The 24,518-nt window shown below is 37.2% G+C and overlaps 1 protein-coding gene across 1 annotated transcript in view; it reads left to right on the plus strand.

The window, feature by feature from the left end:
• Positions 1–24,518, plus strand: part of LOC142337646 (uncharacterized) — a 66,337-nt gene that overhangs the window by 38,439 nt on the left and 3,380 nt on the right. Inside the window, exon 15 of the mRNA XM_075387033.1 lies at positions 23,544–23,654. Within this exon, the coding sequence (XP_075243148.1) occupies positions 23,544–23,654 (111 nt within the window). The remainder of the gene's footprint in view (positions 1–23,543; positions 23,655–24,518) is intronic.

Here is a 24,518-nt window from a genome sequence, read left to right on the forward strand (position 1 = left end):
TTAATCTTGTAAGATTGTATAAGAGACTTACAAGATTTACTCAGAACTTATAAGATCTTATAAGAGTTGTGAAAATTCGTAAGATCTTACAAGATTCTTATAAGATATGTTTTAATCTTATAAGAGTTCCTAAGAGTAGCAACAACTGGAAAGATCTTATAAGGATCTTATAAGACTCACATTATTCTTACAAGATTAAAACATATCTTGTAAGTCCTTAAAAGACTCTTATAAGACACACATTATTCTTACAAGATTAAAACAAATCTTGTAAGTCCTTACAAGAATCTTATGAGACACACATTATTCTGCTAAGATTGAAGCAGATCTTGTATGATCATAATAGAATCTTATAAGAGACACAATATTCTTATAAGATAAAATCATATCTTGTAAGATCTTACACAAATCTTATAAGACACAGATTATTCTGCTAAGATTAAAGCAGATCTTGTATGATCATAATAGAATCCTATAAGGCACACACTATTCTTATAAGATTAAACTTATCTTGCGAGATCTTATAAGAATCTTATAAGACACAAAACATTCTTTTAAGATTAAGGCTTTTGGAAGAGCTGATGAATAGAATCTAATACATAAAAATTTGATCTCGTTAGGTATAACAGATCTTGTAAGCATCTCCAAGTTTTTCTGTACATTGCTAAGAACCTATGAAGATACATGAGTCGCTAAAACGACTGAGAAGATTTTGAAGGATTGTCTTTGGCAAATATTTTGAAAACCTAATTTGCTCAAGGAACTCACACGATGTAAAAACTGAGAACTAAAACTTGAATTATGATTCTGTCACGTTCATTTTGAAATTTAAGGCACAGATACATTGGTAGCAATCAGTGTAAGAAAGGTTGTAATGTTCAACTTGAAAGGCTACGTTCTCAAATATTAAATCAAAAAACGAAGATTTCGTATTGCTTTTATTTATTTGGTATTTCGATCAGCAAAGGTTTGAACAAACAACAACGTTTACAAGAATAAAGCAGTGATCTACAAGAAAAAACCCTGTTCTACCAAACGGAAACGATATTTTCACGTTGGAAAACAGGCTCAACAGTGTTGGGCTCCAGAGTGTTAAGTGAAAATTCATTCAAGAGCAAACTAAAGAATGAAATTGAAGTAGCAATACAGGCAAAAATTAATGCTACATCCTGCCAAAGCCAAATCAAATTATAAAATTTTCAACATATTTAGATATAAAGTTCATCGGGCAAAACTTTGCCAGACAAATTTTGATTTAAAAGAGTGAGAGCGTAGCCTTTGTAATCAAAGTATTAATCACAAAGCGTACAGTCAAAATTAATTAGCTTTTTCCGTTTAATGGATTCACAAACATTTTAAGTAACAGATTCACTATTTGTGACTGATGAAAGGTAAGTTAACAGATGTTTTTAGAGAATACAAAATTAAATAAACAAATCAAAATTAGACATAGTAGCTTGCTGTACCACAGTTGCAGCAAGCAGTTTTGGCGAACAAGAATTATTTGAAACAAGCACTTCGTAAAAAACCTTAAGAAAGAGATCAAGAGTTTTAAATAGTTTGTGTTTCTTCTTAAGAACAATTAGTGCATTTTTGATTTCCGCAACCGAGACTGGTTGTACACTTTCGTATAGTTGTAGAGTAGAGCTTGTTTCGTGTAGAGTAGTTGAACAAGAGTGTGCAGTCAAGTAATTCCATACCAGATTCCTGCTGTTACACCTTTTTTTGTAGAAATCGACTTCCTAAACAAAAGGGGACCGCAGAACCTCGAGATTTTTTAGTAGATAAAAACATGAATTTTTTATTTATTATTACAGAAGATATTTCAAAAACCTGAATCTATGATTCTAGCTGTACCACAGTTGCAGCTATTCGAAATGGTCAATTATGTTCATAACCTTCCTCCATTACACTGATAACCAGATGTTGACCAACATCTCGGACAACACATTTACGTTTTAACTCAGAGGCATCTATAGCCAGAAGTTCGCCTAAATCAGAGAGCCGGTAAAAGAAAGGGGAGTTCAATTTCGTGATGCGCATCTTTTCAATTGTGAGGTAAAATCTGACAATTGCATACATTTTAGTTGACTGATAAAAACTTTCAATTTTAACAAAACTTCCACACGAGAGCTTTGCAATGCATTGCGCCAAGTTATTCGATAATTTGACGTAGGATAAAGAAGCAAAAATATTACCAATTCCATCGCTATATCGGGATTGATACAACGATTTGTCGAGAAAAGGAAACTTAGTAAGGCAACATTCGGTTACTTTAGTAAACAACACAAAATTTTCCTTTGGCACTGTTGTTCTGAGAGACCGAATAAGAATATTATGGCTTTTAAGGCTTACATGTGAAAACTGATGTTGAAGAAATTTTTCGAGCATTTTTTCCGGATTCCTAATTGTGCCACTGACAGCTGATAACAACTGATTATGGGCCGATTCGAATGCAAACGCGGAAAACAACCAGAGAGGCCCAATTCGGCGAACTTGTTCTACCAAGTGTCTCATCGAATGAAAATTGAATGACTGTGACGACAAACCAAAAGTGTCAACAAAGTCTTCAAAAAAACTATTAATCAATTTTTCCGCTTCAATAAGATCATCTTCCTTTACTGAAACATTTGAAAGAAGCCTGATGGCCAAAGAGAGCTGCATGAATTTCTCAAAACATTTAATGAATCGCGGCTGGATTATATTTTCTGTAACACAGATAGGTGCAATATGGAAAAAAAATAATTTAAAATCCGCTGCTTTCCAATATTTGACCTCGTCTGGGGATCTGACTCGATGTTTTATTTCGCTGGGAATGTTACATTCAAACATCCGCTCTTTCAAAACAGATGTTTCTACTTTTTTCACAGCGTCAAAAAGCATTTTAGACAAAGTTTTTGCAGTCCCCAAAAACACTTGATGCATAGGATCAAAGGGGGCGTCCCAAGGAAAGCAAAACACAGTATTCAGAGGGGTGCTTGATTTTACACCTAGGACAACCTCTTTACAATTATCAGCAAGCTTGCCACAGTTTAAAAACGATATTGCTGAACGAGATTTTAATGAAGCCTTAACAGGAAATAACATTCGGTTAGTGTCCCTTATTCCTCTTATGAGGCAAACAGGGCAGCTGAAACATCCATTAAACTGATTCATGGCCAATGACAATGCCTTAGCAGGCATATCACAGATGAGACAACGCAATTTGAAAACTACCCGTCCTAATTTTTCAAATGAGTAATATTTTGCTGTTAAAAACTCGAGATCGATGGTTATTTTCCTTAAAAATTTCCTCATGTCAGGTTTTGAGAGACCATACCACAATGTCATGAGAGACATGTTTTCGAACGCTCCGCGTAAAATGGGCGGCAGGTTGTATATCTGAACACACATAGGCCAGATAGCTATGGTTCTAGTTGAAAAAATGGACGCTCCATCGAAATTCAGAACAAGCTGCACCTCACCATTTATGAAGCAATCTAATGCACTAGCCCAAGGGCAACTAGATTCCCACGACTCTAGAATGTACTCAGAGGTTCTTTCAAAAATTTTTTCAAACTGACCAATTAGATCAATGCTAAAAATTTTTTCGTCCTCAAACTCAGTTTTGATAATATTGGGAAGATACAGTATTGGTTTCCTAGCAAAAACGTTATTGGGTGACGGAAGAGCAAAACCAATTAATCTTAAAACTTCTTTTTTTGCCGCTTCTGAAAATTTGTGTTTGCGGGCGATCGCATCAAAGTTCGCATGAAAACATTCGTACGATAAATCCGAACCGGCAAATAACTCCTTAAAAATTTCCTCATGTCAGGTTTTGAGAGACCATACCACAATGTCATGAGAGACATGTTTTCGAACGCTCCGCGTAAAATGGGCGGCAGGTTGTATATCTGAACCCACATAGGCCAGATAGCTATGGTTCTAGTTGAAAAAATGGACGCTCCATCGAAATTCAGAACAAGCTGCACCTCACCATTTATGAAGCAATCTAATGCACTAGCCCAAGGGCAACTAGATTCCCACGACTCTAGAATGTACTCAGAGGTTCTTTCAAAAATTTTTTCAAACTGACCAATTAGATCAATGCTAAAAATTTTTTCGTCCTCAAACTCAGTTTTGATAATATTGGGAAGATACAGTATTGGTTTCCTAGCAAAAAGGTTATTGGGTGACGGAAGAGCAAAACCAATTAATCTTAAAACTTCTTTTTTTGCCGCTTCTGAAAATTTGTGTTTGCGGGCGATCGCATCAAAGTTCGCATGAAAACATTCGTACGATAAATCCGAACCGGCAAATAACTCAACTGACTCTAAATATATGTTAGCATCTTTGGGCTCAATTTCATAGTTAGGCTGCACAATTTCAAAATCATTTTCAAAATTGACCAAATGCATGGGAGTTGATGCAATCAATGGCGGTTCTATATTCACAAATCCTCCGCTAGAGTTCAAAATTTCATCAATCAGACTTTCATGTTGAACAAAAGCTTCATTGCATGGATTGTCACCTTCTACAGGTGAAAACACCTCATCGTCAATAGTTTCCGCAAAACTGTAAAGTTCACTGTAATTAAGTTCTGAAAAGGAACTGTTTGTATTTTCCAGTTCATTAAAATCAGTGACCAGACCACGCCTTCCATAGCGAGACGCCACTTCATTCGGTGTAAGATTTACATGCCTAAGTATTTCTGGTTGAGGATCGGGAAAACTTTCTGCCGTAGCAGAAGTTTTTCGTTTCCTCGTACTTGGTAGAGGAGTTTCAGGAAAAGGATTACCATGCTTAGTGCTATGAGGACAGCCACACTCGCTTTTGTAATCACCAAAATAGTGTCGGCCATACAGAACCAAAATTTCCTCACCTTCTTGAATGTCTTTTAAAACAACACAAGTCATTATTTTATCAAGGCGAACGTACTTTACATTTGGCACACATGATGAGTTAACAAACGATATTGGCCCTAACATTAGCCAAAGAACTTTTAACCGGTCACTTTGAATGAGCGAAAAGTCATTGAAATTTTCGATCACATCTGTATCAAACTCGCTTAAAAACCCAACAAGTCCTGCTATACATGTACCAGCTTAAATAGTTTGCCTAGCAAAAACGCCGAGACTGTCAAATTGATTGCTTGACAGGTACACAACCGGTTTGAAACAAACCGTCTCCAAAGAAGTTTGATACTCACCAAACAAGAAGGCGCGGAGATCCTTCTCATATCGATACTCAATATCAACCAGTTCACACTCCAGTTTATGCGCCTCGATTTCGTTAGTATTGATGAAGTGGCTTACAAGCTCACGATCAACTTTAGCTAGAGTTTGCCACTTCACAGTTTTGTTTTTGAAAAACTTCACCTGCGTTTGATACATTGAACCTCTGAAAAAAGGCAAAGATTGAAAAAAATTAGGCAGCACAGCAATGGTTCATCTTCTTAGTGGTGCTAAACAATATACAACTCAGCGATTGCTTAGACGTTTGAAAACTTTTGAGCAAATAATAGTCGAATTGACAGTTCTTGACAGTTCTTAATCGTGACTTGAGCAGGCGCGCTCATAGAGTCCAAGGTGGTTTGCTCCATCTTTTGCTCTTCTGAATGCATATCGGCTTGTTCCACACAGCTTGGTTACAGCTTCTAAAAGCAGACCGCAGTTTTAATTGAGCAGCATTTTTTTTCAATGCATAATCAATAGAATCAAACAGGCTAGCAAATACTTATGGCCGAAGAACGAGTTCATATGTTTAGCTCAATTTCAAGAAACCAATTGAAGCGAAGACAGCGAAGCGTGTTTTTCTTAAAGTAAAATGCAGTGGCTGCAAACATTTCAAAACAGAAAAAAACCGTTTCCGCACATTTTAAGTTGTTAAAAGATGAGCCATAAGCGTACCTCCGTTGCGCTCCAAGACTGGCTCAACAAGAGAATTACTACACGAACCTTGAAACACTTGTTCAGCGGCATAGTGAACCCTCTCACGGCCAGCCTCTGCTGGCTGCGTTTTAGATGGGAACCAGCATCCTTTCTCTCTTTCGTATCGAGTTAGAATATTACGAGCCAAAAATCTCCCAACTGATCGATAGTTGCATACATTTCCTTTGTAAGCCAATAGATCTCTGCCGTTGAACAATAGAGTACCCTTCTTTGTTTTCTCAGGGGCACTTCGGCAGATCTAAAATATTTATTGGAAAAAATTATTTATTTTTTTAAAGACAAACTTCAGAGATCCTATTCAGGTTCACATCACGTTTCGCGGCAAATACAAATCAGTGAAGCACCCACCATTACATTAGGTTTTACACTTTTTAACAAATATGGCCAAACTGCTTCAGCAACACTACAAACGTAATAGTAGATGTTTTAAGGAGCTTACTTGTTCTTCCAATTTCATCTCGAGTGCACCCAAAGAATTGTACAGAAACACAAGCTCCTTGCTGCTCTGTATCATGTATTTTTCTAATCTCACAAGACGGTCAGTCAGAAAAGAAACCAATGATTCGTCAAACTCGTCTTCTGTAGAATCAAATGCACACAAAGCGGAGATCATTTTAAATCTAAAACTAACGAGGGCTGAAAACAAACAGAAAAACATTTTAAGTTGAAACACGGTGTAGGCAATTTTACGTAACAATATGAAAACTATGTTCATTTTTTTCTTACGTGAACTGTTTTAACGGACCTATGAAGCATACTCATGCTTATCGAAAAAACAAGATTTTAACATCTTTGATTCAATTGAACAAGAGAGCCGATATCTTATTAGATAAGTAAAATGTATCATAACGAAGCGTAAATCAAAGCAGGAAAAAATCTGGTCTATATAAAGACGAAGCTTAATTTATAACTGGTAACAGAACGCAGTTAAAATAATATTCTTTACTCTTGCATTTAAGAATTGAGCTCGAAATCTGACAACCACCTAAGTACTTTTTTCGTAGAACAACCAGATCAAAAATTCCTTCTCCTGTAGAACCTATTAGGAGGGATACACTCCTCCGCCAGACCTCAGTTCAGTAGAATAAGTCCAAGACTAGATTGGAAAACACTTTTCGTTAAAATGCCTAAATTTAATTTTTGAGCTCGAAATCTGACAACCACCTAAGTACTTTTTTCGTAGAACAACCAGATCAAAATTTCCTTCTCCTGCAGAACCTATTAGGAGGTATACACTCCTCCGCCAGACCTCAGTTCAGTAGAATAAGTCCAAGACTAGATTGGAAACCACTTTTCGTTAAATTGCCTAAATTTAATTTTTGAGCTCGAAATCTGACAACCACCTAAGTACTTTTTTCGTAGAGCAACCAAATCAAAAATTCCTTCTCCTGCAGAACCTATTAGGAGGGATACACTTCTCCGCCAGACCTCAGTTCAATGGAATAAGTCCAAGACTAGATTGGAAACCACTTTTCGTTAAAATGCCTAAATTTAATTTTTGAGCTCGAAATCTGACAACCACCTAAGTACTTTTTTCGTAGAACAACCAGATCAAAAATTCCTTCTCCTGTAGAACCTATTAGGAGGGATACACTCCTCCGCCAGACCTCAGTTCAGTTGAATAAGTCCAAGACTAGATTGGAAAACACTTTTGGTTAAAATGCCTAAATTTAATTTTTGAGCTCGAAATCTGACAACCACCTAAGTACTTTTTTCGTAGAACAACCAAATCAAAAATTCCTTCTCCTGCAGAACCTATTAGGAGGGATACACTTCTCCGCCAGACCTCAGTTCAATAGAATAAGTCCAAGACTAGATTGGAAACCACTTTTCGTTAAAATGCCTAAATTTGATTTTTGAGCTCGAAATCTGACAACCACCTAAGTACTTTTTTCGTAGAACAACCAGATCAAAAATTCCTTCTCCTTTAGAACCTATTAGGAGGGATACACTCCTTCGCCAGACCTCAGTTCAGTAGAATAAGTCCAAGACTAGATTGGCAAACACTTTTCGTTAAATTGCCTAAATTTAATTTTTGAGCTCGAAATCTGACAACCACCTAAGTACTTTTTTCGTAGAACAACCAAATCAAAAATTCCTTCTCCTGCAGAACCTATTAGGAGGGATACACTCCTCCGCCAAACCTCAGTTCAATAGAATAAGTCCAAGACTAAATTGGAAAACACTTTTCGTTAAATTGCCTAAATCTAATTTTTGAGCTCGAAATCTGACAACCACCTAAGTACTTTCTTCCGTAGATCAACCAGATCAAAAAATCCTTCTCTTAGGGAACCTATCAGAAATTATTTCTGTTTCCTTTTGGTTTCAGAAAAGATTAGCAGGAACAATGAATGGTCAACTGCTCAAATGAAAATAATGCAAAAATATACAACGCAAGCATTAAACAATTCAATTCACAAGTGACTCAAGTCATCAACTTACTCATAGCCGGCTGTTTAGAACCTTCAATAGCATCGCTCTCATCAGGAATTTACCCTCTTCGGTTAGGTGTGCAAGATCGTTTTGTCTGAAATGTTTCGACTGAATATGCCTCGGGCCGATATAACTCGAATCCTTGTTACTCATTAGATAACTCTTCAAAATTTCATTGGTCTCAAGCACCAAGTGTTTCTCTTGCATCAAGTCACCGCGCTGCAACATGCCTACTACAAAACATTTGATTCCATTGTCTCTGAGGACATGATGGAAGGCCACGAGGTTTAAGGCTGTTTCGACTGGAGTTGACCTCTCGAATTTTCGTCTGGGATGCACACTTAGATCGTTATTTCCGCAGACAACAATAACATGGGTGTAACCCCCTCTTCTGGTTTTAGCGGACCACTCTCCGTCAAGAAAAGCGGCCCGAAAGCCTGGCTTGGCGTCAATGGTAACATCATATTGTTGTATAAACTCGTCACATTGGATGTCACTTTCCAGCCTCACAAGGTTACTATCTCCAATTACCAGAACTTTCACCGGTTTCTTCTAAACGAAAAACAACTATTGAGTGCTATTGAGTGAAATATGCTTGTGCGTACCACCGTTGCGCACAAGCTTTTCACTAATGAAATTGCACAGCCGGAATTTATTGAAAAAATTGTTTTCAGAATGTGCGTACAACCGTTGCGCACAATAAAAGACTAAAAATAAAAGACAAAAATGAAACTTATAGGTAACACGCTTAGCAGAAAACGCAGATTTACCTCTTGACTTCTGGCTTGTAAATCTGGAGACGGGAGTTGACGGGAACTCATATTTCAAACTTTCAAACAAGCAAATCTGAAATTAAAATTGCGTATATATATTGTTCATTTTTAGACTTATCTTAAGGCTCGCAAATTGTGCGAGCTCTGCGAAAATCCGCGCAGTTGGGTAGGCACTTTCGAGTATCCCGGCAGTTTGCTTTTGCCCGCAAGTGTAGCTACTAGGTGACAGAGAACACCACCAGACTTGAATGCATGGAAATCATGCATGATAAAAATCATGCATGAAGTCCACTCAAAAAAATCAGACAGCACCCTTTGTCACCTAGTTGCACACTATACGCTCAAAAGCAAACGGCCGTTCAACCATATTTTAGCCGCTCTAAACATACATGAAAGTCATGATCACACACAAGAACAATCTACTGACTAAAGACAACATACCAACAAAATGACCTATGGCGGAACGTTTTGCTATAAACACATCAATTTATCAACTGCTATTTTCCGATTCTATTGGAAATTTGTCATTGATCGCAGCGCTTATCCCCAGCATGAGGTGCACAAAAACCAGCGGGGGGGGAACCGACTAAACGGCGTCTCAACGGGGCAGGAGGGGGTGTGCACCTCATGGGGCCCCGAGGCCCTCACCTTAAGAAATAATAGTATTAAATATATAACCACAACAAGCAAAAGTTATGGGACCAATACAACAAGCAACATATATTGGGTCTATCAGACCTATACTGGTGACTAAGGTCACTAGTCATCCCAGTTTGACAACTAGAAACGTGAACCGTACCAGAAACGTAACTTTTGCGAAGACATTACACAAATCACCTATTTACAGCACAGAACATCTTAAAAAATTACAGCATAAATTAACCCCTATAGCTTAGTACCCCTGATACCCGGGGCTGAGTGGTCCCACATTGACCCGTGGTGGTGGTCCCAGTTCACACTTGGTGGCGTCCCCTGATACCCGGGGATGGGTGGTCCCATGTTTACCGATGGTACGGATTAAGCGCAACAAGCGATTCACAATGCAGACACACCAAAACTCTGGTTCTTTTTACTATTGGAGACGTCTAATAGTGATAACTAATTAATCCTGATCGTCAGAAGTCCAAAAAAATTTACTCAAAGAGATATTTTGAAAAAAAGAACCTATATTTTGGAAGAAAAAGTTGACCAAACTCTTATATATATGATATCATGAAAAAGAAGCAAACTTTCTTTCATACTAAAAACAATCGCCTCTATATGTATTTTTAACATGGGAAACACCAATGAAAACTCAAATATCAACTTATTTCTCGTCGAAAGTCCTTGATCCGATAAAATTCTCTATTTTTGAAAATAGAATAAGCGAATAAGTCGAGATTTCCGATTGAGATACAAACTTTTTTTCTAGGAACGTTAGGCGGACCATTCTTTTTCATTACAACCTAAATGTTACTGGTAGTCTGGGATATCAATTTGGTTCACTTTGAAAAAGTCCTTGATCCGATAAAATTTCTCGAATCTGGAGACGGGAGTTGACGGGAACTCATATTTCAAACTTTCAAACAAGCAAATCTGAAATTAAAATTGCGTATATTTATTGTTCATTTTTAGACTTATCTTAAGGCTCGCAAATTGTGCGAGCTCTGCGAAAATCCGCGCAGTTAGGTAGGCACTTTCGAGTATCCCGGCAGTTTGCTTCTGCCCGCAAGTGTAGCTACTAGGTGACAGAGAACACCACCAGACTTGAATGCATGGAAATCATGCATGATAAAAATCATGCATGAAGTCCACTCAAAAAAATCAGACAGCACCCTTTGTCACCTAGTTGCACACTATACGCTCAAAAGCAAACGGCCGTTCAACCATATTTTAGCCGCTCTAAACATACATGAAAGTCATGATCACACACAAGAACAATCTACTGACTAAAGACAACATACCAACAAAATGACCTATGGCGGAACGTTTTGCTATAAACACATCAATTTATCAACTGCTATTTTCCGATTCTACTGGAAATTTGTCATTGATCGCAGCGCTTATCCCCAGCATGAGGTGCACAAAAACCAGCGGGGGGGAACCGACTAAACGGCGTCTCAACGGGGCATGAGGGGGTGTGCACCTCATGGGGCCCCGAGGCCCTCACCTTAAGAAATAATAGTATTAAATATATAACCACAACAAGCAAAAGTTATGGGACCAATACAACAAGCAACATATATTGGGTCTATCAGACCTATACTGGTGACTAAAGTCACTAGTCATCCCAGTTTGACAACTAGAAACGTGAACCGTACCAGAAAGGTAACTTTTGCGAAGACATTACACAAATCACCTATTTACAGCAGAGAACATCTTAAAAAATTACAGCATAAATTAACCCCTATAGCTTAGTACCCCTGATACCCGGGGCTGAGTGGTCCCACATTGACCCGTGGTGGTGGTCCCAGTTCACACTTGGTGGCGTCCCCTGATACCCGGGGATGGGTGGTCCCATGTTTACCGATGGTACGGATTAAGCGCAACAAGCGATTCACAATGCAGATACACCAAAACTCTGGTTCTTTTTACTATTGGAGACGTCTAATAGTGATAACTAATTAATCCTGATCGTCAGAAGTCCAAAAAAATTTACTCAAAGAGATATTTTGAAAAAAAGAACCTATATTTTGGAAGAAAAAGTTGACCAAACTCTTATATATATGATATCATGAAAAAGAAGCAAACTTTCTTTCATACTAAAAACAATCGCCTCTATATGTATTTTTAACATGGGAAACACCAATGAAAACTCAAATATCAACTTATTTCTCGTCGAAAGTCCTTGATCCGATAAAATTTCTCTATTTTTGAAAATAGAATAAGCGAATAAGTCGAGATTTCCGATTGAGATACAAACTTTTTTTCTAGGAACGTTAGGCGGACCATTCTTTTTCATTACAACCTAAATGTTACTGGTAGTCTGGGATATCAATTTGGTTCACTTTGAAAAAGTCCTTGATCCGATAAAATTTCTCTATTTTTGAGAATAGAATAAGCGAATAAGTCGAAATTTCCGATTGAAATACGAACTTTTTTCCTAGACAAGCTATACCAAAAATTCTTTTTGTTTTAGACTCTAGGTACACAGGGGATACTCCATACCGAGTTTGGTTCGATTTGGACAACTCCTTGACCCGATAAAATTTCTATATTTTTGAAAACAGAATAAGCGTATAGCAAGCGAATGAGTCGCAATTTCCGATTGAAAAACGGACTTTTTTTCTAGACAAGCTATACCAAAAATTCTTTTTGTTTTAGACTCTAGGTACACAGGGGATACTCCATACCGAGTTTGGTTCGATTTGGACAACTCCTTGACCCGACGAAAAAGACCTATTTTTAAAATTCGTTATTTGCGAAATTCGCAAATTTCCGTATGAAAAACTAACTTTTTTCCTAGGCAAGCTATAGCAAAAATTCTTTTTGTTTTAGACTCTAGGTACACAGGGGATACTTCATACCGAGTTTGGTTCGATTTGGACAACTCCTTGACCCGATAAAATTTCTATATTTTTGAAAACAGAATAAGCGTATAGCAAGCGAATGAGTCGCAATTTCCGATTGAAAAACGGACTTTTTTTCTAGACAAGCTATACCAAAAATTCTTTTTGTTTTAGACTCTAGGTACACAGGAGATACTCCATACCGAGTTTGGTTCGATTTGGACAACTCCTTGACCCGACGAAAAAGACCTATTTTTAAAATTCGTTATTTGCGAAATTCGCAAATTTCCGTATGAAAAACTAACTTTTTTCCTGGGCAAGCTATAGCAAAAACTCTTTTTGTTTTACGCTCTAGGTACACATGGGATACTCCACACCGAGTTTGGTTAGATTTGGACAACTCCTTGACCCGATAAAATTTCTATATTTTTGAAAATAGAATAAGAGAATAATAAGCGAATTATTCGATATTTCCGTATGAAAAACTAACTTTTTTCCTAGGCAAGCTATAGCAAAAATTCTTTTTGTTTTAGACTCTAGGTACACAGGGGATACTCCATACCGAGTTTGGTTCGATTTGGACAACTCCTTGACCCGACGAAAAAGACCTATTTTTAAAATTCGTTATTTGCGAAATTCGCAAATTTCCGTATGAAAAACTAACTTTTTTCCTAGGCAAGCTATAGCAAAAATTCTTTTTGTTTTACGCTCTAGGTACACATGGGATACTCCACACCGAGTTTGGTTAGATTTGGACAACTCCTTGACCCGATAAAATTTCTATATTTTTGAAAATAGAATAAGAGAATAATAAGCGAATTATTCGATATTTCCGTATGAAAAACTAACTTTTTTCCTAGACAAGCTATACCAAAAATTCTTTTTGTTTTAGACTCTAGGTACACAGGGGATACTCCATACCGAGTTTGGTTCGATTTGGACAACTCCTTGACCCGATAAAATTTCTATATTTTTGAAAACAGAATAAGCGTATAGCAAGCGAATGAGTCGCAATTTCCGATTGAAAAACGGACTTTTTTTCTAGACAAGCTATACCAAAAATTCGTTTTGTTTTAGACTCTAGGTACACAGGGGATACTCCATACCGAGTTTGGTTCGATTTGGACAACTCCTTGACCCGACGAAAAAGACCTATTTTTAAAATTCGTTATTTGCGAAATTCGCAAATTTCCGTATGAAAAACTAACTTTTTTCCTAGGCAAGCTATAGCAAAAATTCTTTTTGTTTTAGACTCTAGGTACACAGGGGATACTTCATACCGAGTTTGGTTCGATTTGGACAACTCCTTGACCCGATAAAATTTCTATATTTTTGAAAACAGAATAAGCGTATAGCAAGCGAATGAGTCGCAATTTCCGATTGAAAAACGGACTTTTTTTCTAGACAAGCTATACCAAAAATTCTTTTTGTTTTAGACTCTAGGTACACAGGAGATACTCCATACCGAGTTTGGTTCGATTTGGACAACTCCTTGACCCGACGAAAAAGACCTATTTTTAAAATTCGTTATTTGCGAAATTCGCAAATTTCCGTATGAAAAACTAACTTTTTTCCTGGGCAAGCTATAGCAAAAATTCTTTTTGTTTTACGCTCTAGGTACACATGGGATACTCCACACCGAGTTTGGTTAGATTTGGACAACTCCTTGACCCGATAAAATTTCTATATTTTTGAAAATAGAATAAGAGAATAATAAGCGAATTATTCGATATTTCCGTATGAAAAACTAACTTTTTTCCTAGGCAAGCTATAGCAAAAATTCTTTTTGTTTTAGACTCTAGGTACACAGGGGATACTCCATACCGAGTTTGGTTCGATTTGGACAACTCCTTGACCCGACGAAAAAGACCTATTTTTAAAATTCGTTATTTGCGAAATTCGCAAATTTCCGTATGAAAAACTAACTTTTTTCCTAGGCAAGCTATAGCAAAAATTCTTTTTGTTTTACGCTCTAGGTACACATGGGATACTCCACACCGAGTTTGGTTAGATTTGGACAACTCCTTGACCCGATAAAACTTCTATATTTTTGAAAATAGAATAAGCGAATAATAAGCGAATTATTCAATATTTCCGTATGAAAAACTAACTTTTTTCCTAGGCAAGCTATAGCAAAAATTCTTTTTGTCACTCACTCTACATATACTGGGGATACTCCATACCAAGTTTGGTTAGATTTGAACAACTCCTTGACCCGATGAAATTTCTATATTTTTGAAAATAGAATAAGCGAATAATAAGCGATTTATTCGATATTTCCGTATGAAAAACTAACTTTTTTCCTAGGCAAGCTATAGCAAAAATTCTTTTTGTTTTAGACTCTAGGTACACAGAGGATACTCCATACCGAGTTTGGTTTGATTTGGACAACTCCTTGACCCGACGAAAAAGACCTATTTTTAAAATTCGTTATTTGCGAAATTCGCAAATTTCCGTATGAAAAACTAACTTTTTTCCTAGGCAAGCTATAGCAAAAATTCTTTTTGTTTTACGCTCTAAGTACACAGGGGATACTCCATTCCAAGTTTGGTTCGATTTGGACAACTCCTTGACCCGACGAAAAAGACCTATTTTTAAAACTCGTTATTTGCGAAATTCGCAAATTTCCGTATGAAAAACTAACTTTTTTCCTAGGCAAGCTATAGCAAAAATTCTTTTTGTTTTACGCTCTAGGTACACATGGGACACTCCACACCGAGTTTGGTTAGGTTTGGACAACTCCTTGACCCGATAAAATTTCTATATTTTTGAAAATAGAATAAGCGAATAATAAGCGAATAAGTCGAAATTTCCGTATGAAAAACTAACTTTTTTCCTAGGCAAGCTATACCAAAAATTCTTTTTGTTTTAGACTCTAGGTACACAGAGGATACTCCATACCGAGTTTGGTTCGATTTGGACAACTCCTTGACCCGACGAAAAAGACCTATTTTTAAAATTCTTTATTTGCGAAATTCGCAAATTTCCGTATGAAAAACTAACTTTTTTAATAGGCAAGCTATAGCAAAAATTCTTTTTGTTTTACGCTCTAGGTACACATGGGATACTCCACACCGAGTTTCGTTAGGTTTGAACAACTCCTTGACCCGATAAAATTTCTATATTTTTGAAAATAGAATAAGCGAATAATAAGCGAATAAGTCGAAATTTCCGTATGAAAAACTAACTTTTTTCCTAGGCAAGCTATACCAAAAATTCTTTTTGTTTTAGACTCTAGGTACACAGAGGATACTCCATACCGAGTTTGGTTCGATTTGGACAACTCCTTGACCCGACGAAAAAGACCTATTTTTAAAATTCTTTATTTGCGAAATTCGCAAATTTCCGTATGAAAAACTAACTTTTTTCCTAGGCAAGCTATAGCAAAAATTCTTTTTATTTTACCATCTAGGTACACAGGGGATACTCCATACCGAGTTTGGTTCGATTTGGACAACTCCTTGACCCGACGAAAAAGACCTATTTTTAAAATTCGTTATTTGCGAAATTCGCAAATTTCCGTATGAAAAACTAACTTTTTTCCCAGGCAAGCTATAGCAAAAATTCTTTTCATTTTACGCTCTAGGTACACAGGGGATACTCCATACCGAGTTTGGTTTGATTTGGACAACTCCTTGACCCGACGAAAAAGACCTATTTTTAAAATTCTTTATTTGCGAAATTCGCAAATTTCCGTATGAAAAACTAACTTTTTTCCTAGGCAAGCTATAGCAAAAATTCTTTTTATTTTACGCTCTAGGTACACAGGGGATACTCCATACCGAGTTTGGTTTGATTTGGACAACTCCTTGACCCGACGAAAAAGACCTATTTTTAAAATTCGTTATTTGCGAAATTCGCAAATTTCCGTATGAAAAACTAACTTTTTTCCTAGGCAAGCTATACCAAAAATTCTTTTTGTTTTAGACTCTAGGTACACAGAGGATACTCCATACCGAGTTTGGTTCGATTTGGACAACTCCTTGATCTGATAAAATTTGTCAAGGTCAAAAAGGTCGCTGGTGTCAACCGCTTCTGGTGCTTAAATCGAGGGCAAGTTTACTGGACAATTTCTCTAAAACGGCGGAACAAAAACAAACCCCCTTAGTACAGTTTGTAGCACTGCTTGAGATATGCATCATATTAAAAAATGAGCCCAATCGGTGCACTCTTCAAGGAGTTATAGCAAAAATAAGGTACCGTACCAACTGACCCCAGAAGAGAGATACCCCACATTCAGAGCTAAAATTGACCTTCAGAACTTCATAAAATGAGGTAAAAAATATATATGGGGAGATTTGCCATTACAAATGGAGTTCAACGAGCCTCTTCGTGGAGTCAAAGTAATGAATTTCAACATTTCACATGTAGAAACGTAAAACGTACCAGTCACTTACTGGTGAAAATGACCGTATGTTTCTTGGCCAATTTCTCGAAAACTGCTGAAAGAAACAAAACGCTATTTACAGGGATTCAAGTACGGCTCAAGCTGAGTTCAAATCAACAAACAGATCAAAAATCGGTTCACTCTACGAGGAGATATTCCAACATCAAGGTACCGTACCAAATGACCAAAATGACCAAAATGACCCATTTCGGGTCCTGTTTCTCTACTATAACCAATAACCACTCGTTATAACCACCTGTAAAATATATATGGGGACAATCCCCATTATCGGAGCAATCTAACGAACTAACTATGGAGTCTAAAACAGCGAGTTTTGATGGTTTAACATGTACATAAAGCAAAGGTACCGGACACGAATTGGCCAAAATGGAGGTATGTGTCCTGGCCAATTTCTCGAAAACGGCTCAAAGAAACAAAACGCTATTTACAGGGATTCAAGTACGGCTCAAGCTGAGTTCAAATCAACAAACAGATCAAAAATCGGTTCACTCTACATGGAGATATTCCAACATAAATGTACCGTACCAAATGGCCAAAGAAGCAGAGTACTCGGTCTGCAGAATCAAAATTGAACTTCTAAACCTGCAAAAACGCTATATAAAGTATACATATTCAGAATCACCATTAGACGGGCTATTCAGAACACTAATTTTGTAACCTGAACTCACAAAACTCAGAGATTCAAAACTGGTGCCGGATGGTGCCGGATGGTGTCAATCGCTTCTGGGGCTAAAACGGTGGGCAAGTGTACTGGCCAATTTCTCTAAAACGGCTGAACAAAAACAAACGCCCTTAGTACAGCTTGTAGCACTGCTTGAGATACGCATCATATTCAAAAATGAGCCCAATCGGTACATTCTTCGAGGAGTTATAGCAATTATAAGGTACCGTACCAAATGGTCAAAAAAGCGGGGTGACAGCCATTCAGAGCCAAAATTGACAATGTCAACTACATAAAATACCATATAAAATATATATGGCGATACTCCCCACTAACTGAGGATTCTAAAACACTAACACTTGTTGGGTAAATCGCGTGTTTTGTTGTACCGAAATTTGGGTCACCCAGAATAGCCCGAAAATTCGAACTATTTCAACTTTGAACATTAATAACTTTTTGATTAGGCCGATTTGGGAAACCAACCAAATACTGCAAGCAAGAGGGGTTCAGTGCCAACAAAATGCGACCACTCCCGTTTAATTTGGTCCAGTAATTTAGCAGATATTAACAAAATACTGTTCTGTACCCTATTTTTTGGGCTAAAATCGAAGCCCAAGATCTCTGGAACCGACGTAAAACAACGTGAAACAGCAATCCCGGCGTATTTGTGGGTGTAAATCTGGTCCACTTGCACGTTCTAGGTCACGGCAAACCTTCATGGTGAGGTGGGAAAAAATTTCCCACCTCACCATGAAGGCTATGATGTTTTGTGTGTTTTGACATAAAACAACATCCACAGAAATTTGATGAAATCGTGAAAAAAGAAAAATTGTTGAGTTGACCCCATTAAAACATACAATTAGATTCAGGAACCTAAATAGTGCCTAGAAAACACAAAAAGCACACCAGAAAGGTGGTTCAATTGGGCAAAACACCACTCAGCCATTAAATTTGAGAAAAAATTTTTATTTCCGCTTGGTTCGGCTCTTACAGGACAAAAATGGCCGTTTCAACGCCACAAAACTATACAGAAATATGTACAAGGATACTCACCACCATCCAACAAATCTAAGTTACTCATATATGTAGGATTAATTCGTTTTTTTGGTTCCGAATTTTAGGTGAAACCAACATGACCTCATGTTCCAACGTTTTTTTTTTAATTGAACTTGAATCACTTTTTTACCGTCCCGGTTATAAAAACCACTCACTTGGCAAGCAAGAACGGATCAGTAGCAACAAAACGCGCTCTGGATTGTTCAATTTGGTTCAGTAGTTTGGAAGAAATGATCAAACATTTGCGACATACCCCATTTTTTGTTTTCCTGATACACATAACTTTTTCGCAAATTGTTGGAAAACTACTTAAATATGGGGCTCCGACGTAATTTTGGGAGCAATATAAGTTCAATTGGTAGCTACTGGACACCGGAAATCTCTACCGCGAAGTGAGAAAATATTCCCACCTCGCCATAGAAGTCAGGGTTTTTCAGAGAAAAAATTGGATTAAATCATTATATATCATATGCTAGAGCGTACTGGATGCTTTTTTATGATATTTTTAGTACTTACCACGTCATTCACGCTTGGTGTGAACAGAATAAACCATTGAACTGATCATTGAACTATTTTTTCTGGAAACGAGTATTTCAAATGCGTTATCCACGGCAAAATTTTATATGAAACTTTCCGTAAAGGCCTGAGAGAAAAATTATCTTAAGGCAAAAAATGGACCCCTTTTTTGTCGTTCAGCTGTGTGAAACTTTCAGTGGGAGTGCTGTTCTGCTATAGGTTTAGTTTAGAACGGATTAGAAGGGTGATTTTTTTGACCATTTACATATTTCGCCAAGTACACCTTGAATCAGTGAAAAATGTTACGTTATCGCAAGTCAAAACGTTTGATCGACATTTTTACTCGAAGTATGTCTTTTTATCAGTATCAATATCATATTGAAAATAGTTATTTGTGGTACTTACAACATAATAATGATTCAAAGTTAAGGGACTCATAGAAAACTCTGATTTACAGAGAAAAATTTGGATTAAATCATTATTTATCAAACGGTGGAACGTACTGGATGCTTTTGTTTGAACTTTTTTAGTGCTTACTACGTCATTCAAGTTTAGTGTGAACAGAATAAACCATTGAACTGATCATTGAACTATTTTTGTGGAAACGATTTTTTCAAATACGTTGTCCACGGCAAAGTTATATGAAACTTTCCTTAAATGCCTGAGAGAAAAATTTTCTTAAGGCAAAAAATATTGGAACCCCTTGTTTGTCTTTAAACTGTGTGAAAACTTCCGTAGGAGTTTTGATCTGCCATAGGTTGTCTTTAGAACGGATTAGAAGGTTGATATATCTGACCATTTACGATTTTAGCCAAATACACCATGAATCAGTGAAAAATGTTATGTTATCGGAAGTCAAAACGTTTGATCAGCACTTTTACTGGAACTCTGTATTTTTATCAGTCCCAAAAAAGTACTGAAAAGTACTGACTAACTGGGGATTCTAAAACACTAACACTTGTTGGGTAAATCGCGTGTTTTGTTGTACCGAAATTTGGGTCACCCAGAACAGCCCAAAAATTCGACTTTTTTGAACTTTAAACATTAATAACTTTCTGCTAAGGCCGATTTGGGAAACCAACTAAACACTGCAAGCAAGAGGGGTTCAGTGCTAACAAAATGCGACCACTCCCGTTTAATTTTGTCCAGTACTTTAGGAGATGTTAGCAGAATACTGTTCTGTACCCCATTTTTTTGGCTAAAATCGAAGACCAAAATCTCCGTAACTGACGTAAAACAACGTGAAACAGGGTTGCCGGAGTATTTGTGGTTGTAATTCTGGTCCACATCGACATTCTGGGTCACGGAAAACCTTCATGGGGAGGTGGGAAAAAATTTCCCACCTCACCATGAAGGCTATGATGTTTTGTGTGTTTTGACACAAAACAACACTCCCCGAAATTTGCCGATATCATGAAAAATGAAAAATTGTTGAGTTAACCCCCTTAAAACATACCATGAGCTTCAGGAACTTAAATAGTGCCTAGAAAACACAAAAAGCACACCAGAAAGGTGGTTCAATTGGGCAAAACACCACTCAGCCATTAAATTTGAGAAAAAATTTTTATTTCTGCTTGGTTCGGCTCTTACAGGACAAAAATGGCCGTTTTAACGCCACAAAACTATACAGAAATATGTATAGGGATACTCAACACTATCCAACAAATCTAAGTTACTCATATATGTAGGATTAATTCGTTATTTTGGGTTCCGAATTTCAGGTGATACCAACATGACCTTATGTTCCAACGTTTTTTTTTAATTTAATTTGAATCACTTTTTTACCGTCCCAGTTGTAAAAACCACTCACTTGGCAAGCAATCTTATAAGATTTACAATGTTCATATGCAAACCAAATCTTACAAGATCTTACGTAAATAATCTTACATCTTATAAGTTTTGCAATTTTCTTCCGTAGAGCAAATCTTGTAAGATCTTATAAGACAATACTTACCTCTTACAAGATTCACTCTGTCTGGTAAGATCTTACAAGATATGCAATGTCTTACAAGATCTTACAAGATATGCTCCATCTTATAAGCAATTACAAGATATGTAGTATTGGTAAGAATCTTGTAAGATCTTATAAGAACTGCAATGGTCAATGACTAGGGTAACCACGAAGCGGTTCGAGATATGAGGTCAGAATTTCGAAGTGACTTCTGCAGAGTCAGTTAACCATGCTTAAAACACAAAACGCGCACGTTTTGAAATGACGAAAGTCAACGGAATTCAACTTCTGGCTGAAGAGCGACTTCTGGCACTGCAGACTTTCGGCATTTTAAAATGTGCACGTGAGTGTTTTAAGCGCAATGGAAAAATATTTTCTTTCAATTTTTCGGTCACAAGAACTTAGCAATTTGGATAGATGATAGCATGAGTTAATAACTCCCCTGCTAAGTTGTTTTTTCCAATTTAATGAAAACATTTTCTTTCTTCAAAAGAATCACTGAGTGTTGCAAATGGCTACTTACTTTGGACATAATCAAGATGAATAAAAGTTTTTTTCGGGAATATATTATCTTAATTTCCACAAGCATTTGATGCTTTGGACCAATTTTGTAAGGATATGTTTCACATAAGAATAAAAGTTTTGCTCCTTATATCATCTAAGATATTTGACTTCCTTTTTCTCTATTTTTGTGCCTGCATTTGTATTTATTACTGTTCTTTTCATTTAAAAAAATTAATTTTGTTTCTCGGTAATCGCAGCGGAGCTGCATTAGGCTTTCAATCTGCAGTGCATTAATAATAGTCTGTTCTCAGCTGTCTTTTTTCTATTTTTCCCCATATCTCAAGACGGTTCATTTTGTGAGCATTAATGTTCTTTTTTGGAATCCAAGGCCTCTTTTTTGCGTCATTTTTCGCCAAATAATATCAGTATTGTCCTCAATTTAACGTATACGATTTTGATGTATAATATCTACAGATACCCCAGACATGCCTCGTGTGCTGAGTTACGAGGAGATCTCTCCTGTGGCACCAGATCACTGGGCAGGGGAAGTGAGACCTCTGGTGATAGTGAGTGCACTTCTTGGGGACGCGGCAGCCTTACAGAGACGCCTCTGTGACTACTTCCCACAATCAACTACACTACCCTCACTGCGTGAGCTATTTCCATTCAAACTTAGCGCGCAGGGAAAAAGTAGCTTTCAATATTTTCAGCGCTTTTTTGAACGATTCTTCTGAAAACAAGTTAAATTCGGAGGATTAACGCGCGCGGGCTGATATGGGATTTAATTTGAGGAATCCTATCACCTTGCATTGATGAAAGTTTTGGGCCGGGAATGCTAAGATGTTAACAATAAAAACGCCGTCAATTTTATTGCGCATGTTCCAGAAGAAATTGAAGATCTTTTGTCAAAAAAGTGGTGGCTGCTTTATTTTTGTAATCAAAATGTTACGATCTCCGGGATCATTTCAGACACAACCCGCCCGTCATCACAGGACCCACAAACGGCAATAGAAGCTACTCAACCCTCATTAACAGCCCCGATGAATTCCCAAAACGCGTCATCATCTCAACCCACAAACACGCCATTGTCATCTGCATCCATAAACAACAATAACATGTTCAGCAACATCAACGAATCATCAAACAGAATTGCCAAATCCCCTAACAACAATAACGATTATCAAACTGAGCAGTTTATCCACGTGACCACTAACCAATTCCAGGAGATGGAGAGGTCATCCAAGTTCATCAGTATAGAACAGAATGGTGACTTTCTTTACGGTCTTTCGGTTGACTCATTAGTTGCGGCTGTCCAATCAGGAAGGACCTGTGTATTTGTATGCCCTGACCAGGTAAACTTGCAGAAATATATTCCGGTTTTTCGATTTTTAAGGCTGAAACCTTCACGGTGCAACTTTTATAATGCCAGATCCGTGCAGTAGAGTCTAGAATGCCATATTTTCCTATATACAAAAGTTGGTTTTGCCCATTGTAACCTCACTCCCCCAGCTTAGTGTTTGCATAAAATATAGTCCCCTCCACACAAAGCACCTTAAGTATACCATAACGGGGGCTATAATGTCTTCACAAATGTGAGTTATTCTCAGTGACCTCATCGCAGTCGAGTAACCTATCCATCCTCCTGGTTTACTGCATTGGCCGAGCCGCAGCATTGCTTTATCGAATTCTCTAGCAATTTTTATCAATTTTTTTCTGCTTTAATTCCAAAAACGTTCACTCTGAATTAGTGTTGACGGTATATATATATATATATATATATATATATATATATATATATATATATATCAGTTGTGTGGGTTTAGGCGCTGTATAAGATCCGAAACGCCACTATACGACCCTACATTGTCTTCCTGGCAGCACCCAACAGAGAACAACTGAAAGGAAACTCCACCAATAAGGGACGCTTCATGAAGGTAAAATGGGTGACCAACTCTCGGCTGTAGCTATTTTATGATACTCTTGGATTGATTAAGAACAGATTGCTCAACATGTGTGTAATGAAATCTTGACTCAACTCAGTTCCAATTTGCAAAGTTTTTGGAGAACGTTTTGCTAAAATATGCCGATGATGGTTTGCGGTCTTTTATGTCCGTAACGGTTAATTGCTCTCAAATAAAATTTGTAACAATCATTTTAGAGCTGCGCTCTAATTTGTAACAAGTTTGTAACAATCACGCTTACAACACCGTCCACCTCGTCCTCTCTCATCCTCTACCCGGCTTATACTTATCCCACCCACCCCTTCAATTAAACTAAATCTAGCTTCCCTAAGCCGTGCAGCTAGGTACTGACGAAGCCAACAAATCGCCAGTCGTTTGAGGGCAATCATGCCGACGTTATTTAGTTATGTTTGAGAATAATATTTGTAGCAGCGATCATAAAAATTTCCATGCTTACACGAAGGGATTTAAAAAAAATTTTACGAATAAAGTAGTACAGGAGTATAATTACAAAAATTTTACAATTATTTTGAAAATCTTTAAAACAAATTGTACCTCTACAGTCTCGACAGTTAATTTTTGATTAGCGACAATATCAGATTCCATAGTTTTGTGGACCCAAAAGGAAAACTGCGCAATTCTTTCCTTATCTGTGAAAATTAAAATTTTGAAATTCATTGAGTTAATGCAGTTTTCATCTTACGTCTCCATTACAAAATAGTTATCCCAATTTCCTGCCCTACTACAGTGGTTTTCAATAACTTTGAAATGGAATAATTCAAAGCCGTTGGGTTTTGAAATTTTCTAGGAGAGCTGAACTGTAAACTTAGCAAAAAC

The sequence above is a fragment of the Convolutriloba macropyga genome, chromosome 4, assembly GCF_964194025.1.
Source record: "Convolutriloba macropyga chromosome 4, txConMacr16.3, whole genome shotgun sequence".
NCBI classification, from domain to species: Eukaryota; Metazoa; Xenacoelomorpha; order Acoela; family Convolutidae; genus Convolutriloba; species Convolutriloba macropyga.